This window comes from Electrona antarctica, assembly GCF_951216825.1.
Source record: "Electrona antarctica genome assembly, chromosome: 13".
NCBI lineage: Eukaryota > Metazoa > Chordata > Actinopteri > Myctophiformes > Myctophidae > Electrona > Electrona antarctica.
In genome coordinates, this window is record NC_136794.1 from 19,850,754 (window position 1) to 19,862,862 (window position 12,109).

General features: G+C 40.6%; 1 protein-coding gene across 2 annotated transcripts; it reads right to left on the minus strand.

Annotated features, from left to right (window-relative positions):
- Positions 1–7,730: 7,730 nt before the first annotated feature.
- On the minus strand, positions 7,731–11,744 carry cdca7a (cell division cycle associated 7a). 2 transcript variants are annotated; one of them, XM_079518237.1, is made up of 10 exons: positions 11,596–11,744; positions 11,063–11,137; positions 10,964–11,029; positions 10,725–10,853; positions 10,420–10,605; positions 10,063–10,299; positions 9,530–9,661; positions 9,275–9,424; positions 9,046–9,182; positions 7,731–8,601 (listed from the first exon to the last, which is right to left on the minus strand). In XM_079518237.1, the coding sequence occupies exons 1-10, from the start codon at positions 11,722–11,724 to the stop codon at positions 8,568–8,570; spliced, it is 1,275 nt and encodes a 424-aa protein (XP_079374363.1). In that variant the 5' UTR covers positions 11,725–11,744; the 3' UTR covers positions 7,731–8,567. The 2 variants fall into 2 exon arrangements, with proteins under 2 accessions (XP_079374363.1, XP_079374362.1); XM_079518236.1 differs by having other exon boundaries at positions 10,964–11,137; positions 11,596–11,743.
- Between the last annotated feature and the right edge of the window lie 365 nt (positions 11,745–12,109).

Below are 12,109 nucleotides of genomic sequence, written 5' to 3' on the forward strand. Positions count from 1 at the left end.
ATTTGAGGAGTGAGATCCCTTTTATTAGAAAAGACTAAAGAGAGACTTAAAATGAACACGGTGATCACTGATTAAGAGCGAATGTGCCAGGCATTTATATAGCAGGACTGCAGATAATGAATAAAGATTCATGCTTTAGGCCCAAATTTTAATTTTTGCACAAAATGTGGCTGATGTAGGCAGTGTTTAATCACCTTACTGACAGGAGTAACTGCTTTCATTTAACCTTGACTGAAGATCATGAATTCTAACGCATTTAATTGGATACATCATTTAACAGAATGAACAGAGCAAATTTTCGCCAATTCAAAGGCTCAGATTGACAGACAGTGGCAGTAAGACCCACCACAATTAAAGCTGATCTGTATTCACTGCCCCTGTCAGCCATCACTATAAGGGATGTGACTCTGTTTGATCATCTCTGCAGAGAAACTTGGCTAAACTTCACCTTGTTTTGAAAGGGCTAGACTGCAAAACTGCAGACCTCTCAAAACAAATTGATAAGACTACTATACCTCAAACCCAGGACTCACCTAACCTCAACTCAATTTGGCTAGGCTGTGATGGGTCAAGGTGGAAGACAGAGTATATCAACTTGCAATGGGTCTTCATGGTCTTTAAGATACTCAGGGGAACAGTGCCCATGAATGTACCTAATGTAACTGCTACTCTAGAGTGGGCAGACATGGTGAATGTATATTCTACTATGCTGCCACCAAAATGTGGAATGTCGTACCAACAGCTATTATTAAAGATCAATTCCTTATATCCATCCATATTCCCTATATAGCTTAAAACTAACCTAAAACATGACTGTCCTCAGTGTACAAATGGACTTCCCTACCAGATTGTCCTCAGAGAGTCAAACAAAGCTCTCCCTCAGCGAGATCCACGGAAGGAGCCCCTTGAAGCGGCACCCTCTGCCAACCTCCCCCCCACCCCTCCTTTCTCTGTAAATATATATTTTGCTGCTGTTGGTGTTAATACTGATATGTATAGCTTTTTTGACTGTACTGCCGTATTGTTATCAAACATGTTAATATAGTATTCAATCAGTCAGTCAGTCAGTCAGTCAGTCAGTCAGTCAGTCAGTCAGTCAGTCAGTCAGTCAATCAATCAATCAATGGCAGAGGATGTTGGGGAAGGGACAGAGTGCTCAAGGATGGGGACACAAAACAAGCCCCTTGGGTACCAATGCAACTAAACGCATCTGCCTTAACAGTGAGTCAGCATCCTGACAGGCCTGTGACAGCACAGAAGACAACACTGACTAACACTGACACCATTATGTTTCTTCACATCAGTGGCTTGATTGAAATATTTCAAAATCAGGAAAATGACTTTTTCTTTTTTGAGACATTGGAAATAATGACTTTGTCTCGTCGCTCTCTGAAGACAATTGCCCCAGCGATGTGAAAAACTGTGTCAAGTGGTACACAGTGAAATGTGCAGCAGACACTTAATTGTTTTCTTGCCTTTGACTCCAGAGAGAGCAAATTCATTCTCAGTGCCAGACATTTCCTCTGTGACTAGGCCTAACCAGCCAGTGAATGTTTGGTTAAGCAACCAGCTCCGGGGTTAAATTTCCTATTTCGCAATTACAGTTTTTTCCCCTCCCTCATCAGCATAACACATTATGTGTTATTTAAATGAACATTGCTTTGGGATGTTTCTCTAAGCCAAATCCAATATTGTGGATTCTCAAAGTGGAATCATCGGAACCCCAAGGGGTCATTTAGGGAGTCTAGAGGGCATATGAAAACAAATATATAATATAGTTTAACGTCACTGTAAATGTATTTACAAATTGCCACAATCTAAAGACTATGGTCAATGAAAAGAAAAATCTTGAAAGCTGTCCTATATGAGTATATGTGACATGGGTACCGTTCATGCATGGCCCCACTGTAAAATCCTGAATGTTTATTTAACTTGAGTGTTAAAACTGACCATTATAAGTGTTAAACACTCCTGATTTTACTGCACAAAAATCATTACGGTATGTGAATAGCACGATTCTAACAGGCTATAATCTTTTTTAGTGTGTCTAGCTGTCTACCTATAAGTATCCAGAAAAGTGTAATGAAATGCATCCTCTTTTCAAAGTGTGAAACTGAGGTGACATAAGAAAACAGAATTACGGGGGAATTTGGATTACATAGATCTATTGAAATAAGAATTGGCCTCAAACAAAAAGGCTCTCGTCTCAAGTCTGTCCCCTTGGGAGCGATCTGTGAAAGGATGTTATAACTGGGATGACAGGTTGGCTTATGCCAGCTGGAGTTGATCAACTGTGACATTTTGAAACATAAGAAAAGCCATGTTAAAGGAAATGCAGATTATGGAGACCAAATCAATTCCAGTCAAGTGTCGTTTCATTCCGCCGCACCACAATAACACAAACCACGTGTGTTGCTTTTAAGTGGTGAAAATAATCATAAGATTATAGAGTGGTCTCTGGTGCTAATTGTCTGAGAGCTATTTTTCTTTGGCTTTCATTAATTCCTCTTTTGGATAGGCTACCCGAAAATGTTTTAACTAGACTTCACCAACTGTTAGCTTTAAGACTTTCATAACTGTAATGAAGGAAACATTACTTCACTATAAGTGGTAAAACATAGATATTTTCAGACAAAGAAAAAAGAAGAAGAAAAAAGAAAACATCTGAAATGTTTAGAAGTTAAAAGTGCCTCGGAGGACCACTTAGGCTTTATTTCTGTTCCTGCAAATCTGTTTGTGATCTGTTTTACAACAGATTTGCAGGCTGAACAGCTTTCTTGCTATAATCTATTAGATTTTATACTTACATCAATGGCTGAGGACCCATAAGGGTTTCATTCCAAAATCCATTCAACATTCAGTAGTAGGCCTAAAATCATCAGGCATTTTCCTCAATCCTGGGTAGTCTTCAAGATGTGTAAACAAACAAACAAACAAACAAACAAACAAACAAACAAACAAACAAACACAAATAAATAAATACAAATCACATACGCTGTTCAACATAAAAGAGACAATGTGCTCATTAAGATTTTTCACACATGACATTTGCATCATTACTTGCTGTGTCTGTTTATTGATGTAATTTTCTCTTAAGGTTCAACTTTCAAATAAACTTTCAACTTGAAAAGATTACACTATTGTTGTGTAATAGCCTAACCCCAAGTATATTTGCATATAGTGTTTCATTTGAGGGCAAGTCACTCTCCCAAGTTTGTTTTCACTCATGGTTGCTTTCTTTAGGACTGAAAATACAGGCCACTCTCACATCTAATGCAATGTGAACATTTTCTTCCTTTTTGATTGAATACTTTATTAGTAAAAAAAAAACTGCACGGAGGTACAGTAAAACACTTACATGCTAAAAGGACAACACAAAAATGTGTTTCCTTTGTGGTCCATGCCCATGTATTCAATTAATCAACAGAGCATAGAATATTAACACGTTAATACATGTCATCAACAAATATCCTACAAATATTTACAGAGGGGCAAAGAGAAAAATGTGTATGACCCCTCATTTGAATACTTTATTCAATGAAACGAAATTGGGAATAGAAGCTGAGAGCTACCATAGCTATCATCCACCTTCCCTTCTCGATGAGCCAGAACGGCATGTCACTTATCCTATAGGTTGATGGCGACACAGAACAGAGGAGCATGCATATACAGTATAGGTGATTTCATGAGTGATTGATATTGTTGGGTTTAACACTATGATATTAAACAAATGACCCATTCCAAAGTGTCTGGGACCAAGGGAATGGTGGACTGACTGGCTCCAAGGAGAGACACTGCTAAAGCATACATGTATTGATTTGTAAATCATCGGATTTAGGCTATATGCAAGTTTTTCCACGGTAATTGGATGCAATCAGACATAGATCTATTGGTATGACAACAACAGATGAGAGCTGAGACTGGGATGTGGGAACACATTTCTGGAATATGTGACTGTAAATATGTCATGAATGATTATGACCACTTAGTTTGTGCTTTGAAAACAATGACAATCACATTTGGCATGCATAAAATGTCCTGTTGTCAGTTTTTTTTTTAAGGATTTACTTTTAACTCCACAGAATGAACATCAGAAACATTTCACACATAACTTGAATTCCCAAAGCATTAACAGAACAAGCACTTTTTCCCATGATGTTGTCTGTGAGACAGCTCTGCACATCATCATTATGTGATGGTTATTGTTGTTGATGTCTTAAATTCCCCCTCTGATTGGAATGACGTTTTTTCCCCCAATCACTGCCATGTTTTCCTCAGATGTGAGGCCACAGATCAGACAGAAGTGGCCTAAACCATTAATATGGATCGGTCTGAGGTTATGTATTCACCATGTGTTATGATTTGTTTGGACAGTGTTACCCAGTGTATCCACTTCATTGGAAGTCACACAGCTGTCCATTTGCCTGTAGCCTTGGATTCATGACCGGCTATGAATTGTGTGTTGTAGGTTCTGAAGGAGAGAGTTAATGAAGTAAAAATTAATGAAGCTCGTGAGCACCGCCATCTCAGGCTGTAAGCTCCTCCATGCCCCATTTATAATGTATGATCTCAATAAAAATCAATCCAATGTACCAGTCCTCACTTAAAGGTAGGACTAGATTTACACATTACAGACCCCCCTCCTCCCCACACGGAGCCAATGTGTGCTGCTGGACTCCTTAGAATTTTTAATGTGAGGTTTCACAAGACTGTGCAGTGCACGTTCCAGTGACATTACCCTGAATATTAAACAGTGATCCTGATCCCTGGACCCTGATGAATCCTGAAAACACGAGACAGAAGGTAGGCGACTGTAGAAAAGACTGACCTGTTAAATGAGACAAAATACATCGAAACACTGTGGCCGTATTACCATATTCTGCTCTTTTTATCACATTCGATTTTGTATTGTGTTGACAATGCCATGCATATGCGATAACAGAAATGCATGTGTCTATCATAACTTTAACTTTGTTGAACTTGAAGAGTCCTGATGACTTGTTGAAAGGTGAAGTAAACCGTGTGGCAAGTTGCCTGTATTAGAGCTCCCCCCTCAGGGGGTGAAGAGAACAGCAGATTTGATACTATGGTGTCAGCCTGAAAATTATGACAACTAATCATATTTTATAAGGAGCAGCTAAATGTTTACACACACGTACAAGAGACAATGTGCTCATTGAGATTTCTTTGCAAATTTCATTGTATTTAATTGAATGTATTATATATAATTGCTTGCATCCTTGGTTGCTGTGTCCTCTCTGCCATCATTGACAAGGTTATTTATGTTAATTGTTGCAATTTGCTCTTGAGATTAGAAATATCGTGTATCGTCTTATATCTAGGCCTACTGTGGTATTATAAATCAATCAATAATCTATGAAACAATTATAAAACAATCAATTTGTGAGGTTCAAGTGGATTTGGACGTATACATGAATAACAGAATGGTCAAGTCCGGCTGCCTGATGTGCCTATACCCCTCCACCGTGAACAATTCTCTATTTATAATGTCATCTTATCACACTCCCCTTGAAGGCAGCAGCAAGTGCACTTATGCCTTCCTTTGTTAGGGTGAGTTGGCAATTTCCTCAGAGATGGAGCAACTGGAGGCAGCTCTTTTCTTTGATAATGTCCCTGACACCTGGACCAAACTGCTGTTTCCATCACGACTGGCTGAGGCAGGGCCAAAGAAACATGTCATAAGCCTCCTGGCACCAGGAGTCACTCACCAGCTATGCATTTAACAGCAGCACTCTCACCACTACACTATATAGAACATACGGTCAATGCCAAAGGGACATTATTGACTGGAAAGTTGTCTGTCGAGAGAGAGTGTGTGAGTGTGTGTGTGTGTGTGTGTGTGACTGTGTGTGCGCGCGTGTAGAGTCAAGATTGGTCCTTTCATTATTGTTGCATTCCAATTCAAATATAACAACAGTGTGGTGTTGTAAACATACTGTATCAAGAGTTAAATGGTGTATAATTTTTATTTTGAAACCCTGTCAGTTTCTAAATGCGAATGAGCAAGCTATAAAAAGGTTTATTGCAGGACCCTGACCGATCATGAATCTGTTTATTTTGATCCACAGATGCCATTGTGCAGTGCCCTGCCCTGACTTTCATTCATTCAGCTTCTCTTCTGTCTTTTACAATCTCTTTAGACCTAGATGACACTCAAGAAAATTAACACCCTCCTCTCTAGCCTGCAGTAATAATGAAAATATCAGTCAATCAAAAAATACTATAGAAATCACATCAACTATTCAGAATAGTTGATAAGATTTGACATTGACACTGTAGCTAATTCTATGAGAATGACTATTCTATGAGAATAGTCTATTCTCCAAATCACCTCTAAACGGCTGCTACAGTGCTATGATATTTAGCCTATAAAGCTATCGTCTACTGGTTTAAAATAGAATAATATCTTACCACAATGATGCATTTGGGAACCCCAGCTATGTGACTCATTGCATCGTAGTTATTTTCAGCAAGCGACACTTGTGCCTATTCTATTGTATAAATAAATGATAGGCTTATTCGCTGGTTTGTGGAGCTATGAGAGGAGAGTGTGCAGGGTCTAGGGCCCATCTGTGGCCTGTCTACAGGTCCAGTGATGTATGGCTGTGGGCTGGGTGGGCACAGTCAGGGTTCTGTGTAGCTGCTCAGTGTGGCATAGAACTCAGGGCACTTCAACCCCCAGTCCCTCCTTACAGGTACCCCACAGCCCACCCACCACTGTGCACTACTCATTTACTGCTACACTGGTTTTCATAATTAGCGCCGCAAGGCCTCATTAAATCTGCTCTAATGAATAAATATTGTATTTCATAGCCTGATTACCAGATCAGCTCAATGCTCGAGCGTCGTAAACAATTATTTCCCTAAATATTCATCACCCCAAAGTGGATGATCATTGGTATTTAATACAGTACCAGTATTTTGAAGTGTATCTTTATTATGCTAATAGTTTTTGAAATGCTCCTTTCTCAGAAAGAAAAGAACATCCATGTCGAGATGGATGTTGCAATTATGTGGTCAGAAAACAGAGGACCTAAACATATACAATATATTATAATATATTACTAGATATACCATGATATGGAAACACTGACTCATGCAAGCATTCTAATGAGTCATTAGATGCGTGGTCAGGTGACAGTTAATGTTTTTAAACTGCAGTGTTTCCATGTAGGTCTTAAGACCAATATATATAGGCCACATTGGACTTTGCTGCTTGGACTATATCTTAAGTGGTGATTTATCACAATTTTAGAAAATGTCTCCGATTATTACATGGTGTTTAGAGTACAACCAAAATTATATTCACAAAGCAGCCAAATTTATTTACTGACCATGCGGAATGAAAAATCCTTGGAAAATACATGTTTGTGACCAATCAAGATAAAAAATAAAACACTAGCAAATGTTATTGAATGGTATTGCTGTTGACCCAGAAACAAAGACGCACTGTCACACACCAATAGTAGGCTACATTTTGCTTTTGGGTTCATTCCCAAACAAAATTAGGTGTGGACAGTGACATTTTTGTGTGAAGAACACAAGCTGTAAACAGTGCAGGGTAAATTAAATACATTTAAAGACCACAAAGTAGAACACTTGGGCATAGAAACGTTGGTCGTAACTCTATTGCCACTTAAGCAGTACCTAATACCAATCCTACTTACAGTGTGAAGCATCACTAGAAAATGAGAGAAAAGACATGGAAGCAGAGCGAGAATGTGCTTTAATAGGATAAGATGATTTACAGGTATGAGATTCCCATTAGAGTGTGCTAATTGTTTCCACACCATTAGTGACAGTTATCTAATGAAGGATATTTAACCAGGCTCTGTAGTATATCACACACTGGCTGTAGGTTTAGATGTGGAGGGCAATGAGCCCCAGACTCTCTTCTATGTCCTTTCCACCTGCACCATCTCAGTGGCATTAAGCCACAATGGAGAACAGTGTGTGACATTGAAAAGTAGTTTTAATAAAATACTATATACGCCCAACAAAGGAATGAACAAGTTTTGGAATTGTACAGTCGTCTTGAAAATCAAAGTATTGGGGGGAAACCCTTGGAGAAAGGGGGGTTCCCTTGTAAGCCAGTTCTGATTCCATTGGGCCGTATGAACTATATACATTTAAAACAATGTAAAATATAAACATGTAACCAATGATCTCTTGAATCAGCAATTTGAAAAAACAAAACCAGAAATCATAATAATGCAAGTAAAGCATTTGTAATTACAAATGCATAATTGACAGACATCAATTAATTTGATTTCATCGAGCCACAGTAAGTGCTTTGACCAAGGTTGCACTAAACAAGGTATTTACACTGAGACTGAGATGTGGCGTGCTGACATTGGCTGCTCTACCAGAGAGTTGTTGATATTGCAGCTAGCCAGTAACAGCGCACGCACACACACGCACACGCACACACACACACACACACACACACACACACACACACACACACACACACACACACACACACACAGGTATTGTGCACAATCTGCACATACAGCCACGTCCAGGAGCAATGATGGCAGCAGTCTTCACTCACTGCCCTGCTCCAGCTCTTTCTTCAGGCTGCCGAGAGAAGTGCCAAATGTTAACTTACAATAACAAAGACATGCTGAAATAGTATGTTGTGAATGTAGGCCAATAACACACTCTTATATGAACTCAGCACTGTTTCACAAACAGTGGGTCACGACCAATTTGTGGCATTGAGTAAAAATCTAATTTTTTCCTACATTTGTTTTGTACATTTTATAACAAGCAAACAAATCTAAGAAACTCCATAAATAAATAAATAAAATAATTAAGAGCTAAGTATGCACCCCAATTAAGAAGTAGTGAAAATAGCCGATCTACAAGTGAAAATAGCAGTGTTGTGTGCAGTGCGTTGTGTGCTTGTGAACCACTGCTTTAGTCAATATTCTAGCGGCAGATAGCAGATCTATAAGCTCGGAATGCGGTATGAGCGTGAAGAGCTGCCATGGGGGGGGGGGGGGGGTGCTTCATGTTTACCTTTTCAAGTAGGCATGGACATTGTCATGGCCGTGATATTTCGCCAGGTAGACCAGCACTCCTGTGGCACAGCGCCCCTCTCTAGCTCTGCAAAAGCTGCAGTTGCAGATCCCTCTGCATGGCGGGCATAGCCACTCCTACAAGAGACAAAATAAATGAGAATGATCTGAATCGTCCCGACCCCTCCTGTTGGACTGCTGCGTATCTATGATCATTAAAAAGTACTCACCGGATCAAGCAGAGCATCGCGAACCTCCTCTCCGTATCGATTGCGGAGACACGGGCCACAGAACTGACCCCTGACCCCCACGCACTCTTCATTATGGCAGTTGGTCTTGGTATCGATCGTCTTCTGGCGACACTGGTGGCAAGTTGTTCCCTGAGAAGGAGGAGCTCTCATTTAGTTCAGAGCGACGCAATCATTTAAAATGTAAAAAAGGTGTGCAGCCTGAACACGTTTGACATAAAAATGAAAGCAACTTACAGTGGATTGGCTGTAGACCTTTGTCTTCACATTGTCGCATATTCTGTCCAGCTCGGCCTGGGTGACCTCCTCCACTGGACGCACCACATGCGGGATGGTTAGGTGAGGAGAGCGGCGGCGGGGCTGTGGTGCCTGGCAGGGATGGAATGATTTAGCGGTTGATTCCTCAAGTAACTCGAATACAAAAAAGAAAACTCAATCACAGTTAAGGTCCTTTCAGATAGGCAGAGTATGACGCAGACGTTGTCGCCTGGATCAACGACAGGTCTGCTCATGACGAGTGCAAGCGCAACACAATCCAGGTCTAGTCAGTCGTGGACGTGTGCACGGAACGAGCACACACGATAATTTCCCGGGACCACGCTCGCATAAATACGCTTGCGTTGTCGCCCCTCAACTTCTCTGTGCGTACAAAAAATGCTTTACTAAGCGTGTTAAATGCTGCCCAGCTGAAAGGATCTCTTTTCCATTTCTTCCATTTCTCTGTGTTAGCACATTAACTAAATTATATTATATACTATTTTTAAACCTACCTGTTCATCCACCTCCTCATAGTAGCGGTTCTTGCGCACCAGGTTGAACTTGTCTTCAGGGTCCTCCTCTGGAGGAGGGCTGGGGGGGCCGTCGACCTGCGAGCGGGACCGCGTGTGGGGTCGGTAGGTAGGTTCCACGGACTTCCTCCTCCATGTCCTCGGGGTTCCCATGGATTTTCGTTTTGGGAAGAGGCTGGGTAGTGGTACTTTGTGCAGCTCTGCCATCAGCTTTGCTAGCTTAAAACGCAAGGGGGACACAAATGATCTGTCAACATCGATGAGGACTAAGGTTCCATCACTTAACAGGCTGCATTGATTGAAAAGCAAAATCAATTTTGAAGTGTTATGGAATCATACCATCGCTTTGTTCTCCTTGATATTCGATGCCCTCTTATCCATGAAGTTCTCTGCAGCCTCAGAGATCAACGACTCTGTGGGCTGAGGCCTCTTCTGCCCCGCCTTCCTAGTGGGGAACGTCATTGCCACCGTCAGGCCGCAGGTCCTGCGGCCCCGTCTCTTAGGTCCAATGACTGAGTCTACTTTCTGAAATTGGAATTATTTTAAATATATAATATATGTATATACAACCGGTGAAACAAATACTTTCAGAAAAGGCGTTCAGAAATATTCTATAATGTCATCACCATTTGAAAGAAACTTACCATCGCTCTCATCTGACTGTTGATGTCATTGTCCTCAACGCCGCTAATAGTATCCTCCTCTGATGTAGACTCAAACACCTTTGGCCTTTGTACCGGACTCTTCCTTTGTCTCAACTTCAAGCCAATGTTCTGAATATAAAAATGAAAACATGGCATGAAGACAAGACAGATACAGAAATTAAAGTTTACATCCGTAGACTCGGTTATCATTAGTTGTACATTTGGCAGTGCATAGTTACCGTGCTTGCAAAGCCCCCATCAGAGCCAAAACTGTCACAACTGTCATCAGAGGAAGAAGAAGTCTCCATAGGGACCAAAGGAACATTGCGAAAGCTCCTCATAGGGACCAAAGGAACATTGCGGAAGCTCCTCAAATTCATCCTAGTGAAATGGGCTGATGTGGACATCATTGTCTAGGAATAGGATAGGGAACACAAGCACACTTTGATCATGGTGCCTTTGCCACCTTATACAATTTCAAAGTTATAACACCAACACATCTAATGTTAGTTAGTTGCAAGACAATTTAAGACACAAACGAAAAACCTGATTAATATCGAGCTGGCATTCCTACATTGTAGCATGCAACACGTACAGTAGCCTGCACGAGTCAGTCACCATCTTAAAGTATTTAGCTGTACATTTAGTAATGTAATTAGGCTACATTTACAACATAAGGCTACTTCAGGTAATGTCTTGCGAGATAACAGCGTTAAACTTGCATAGAAAAGCCTGGTGAAGCGAGTTTAGTTTGGAAGAAGCAAAACAATTGCTGTTCACTCAGTCTCAGAGTTGTGTATTTATTATTATTTTTCGTAGGTAGGAGGATACAAAACATGGATATAGATTATTGTTTTCCAACTGTTCTTACCTTTGATCGCGTGGCGGGCATTTTTCCAACGACTTGACAGACACAGGATAAAGTTCCTTCTGCTATGTAGCACACAGTGAGTGAACAGTGAAGTGAATCAATGAATGCTGAGTCTGACTGACTGAGCATTGCTGACTGTTGGCGCGAGAAAGATTTTCATTTCCCGCGCCACGATGTTGTCCTGGAAGCTGTGTAGATTTTGTTTTCGGGAGGTGGCCTAAAAATAAATGTTCCACGAACATTGACCGACTAAAAAACATCACAATGTAAAACTGTGCTTAACACTTCGTACATAATTAGCTGTTATTCAACTAAAGTTTATTAAACTAACGAATCGTAAGTATCCACTGAATATAAATCGCAGTACCGTTCATGTCCTTTGCCGTGGCGCGACTATTTTTACTTGGTAATTTACATACAGCGCGGGGAAAGCCTATAGTGACGTTACTGCGCGGGTAAATTCTTTGGCATTCCTGGCTTTCTCAGTCAATGGTGTAGAATAGACACAGAGACA

Coding starts and splice junctions, on each gene's coding strand:
- cdca7a (XM_079518236.1), bottom strand. CDS start 11,724: ATGCTCAGTCAGTCAGACTCAGCATTCATTGATTCACTTCACTGTTCA. Junction 10,854..10,963: donor ATGGGGGCTTTGCAAGCACG/GTAACTATGCAC, acceptor TTTTATATTCAG/AACATTGGCTTGAAGTTGAG. Junction 10,606..10,724: donor ACAGTCAGATGAGAGCGATG/GTAAGTTTCTTT, acceptor TTCCAATTTCAG/AAAGTAGACTCAGTCATTGG.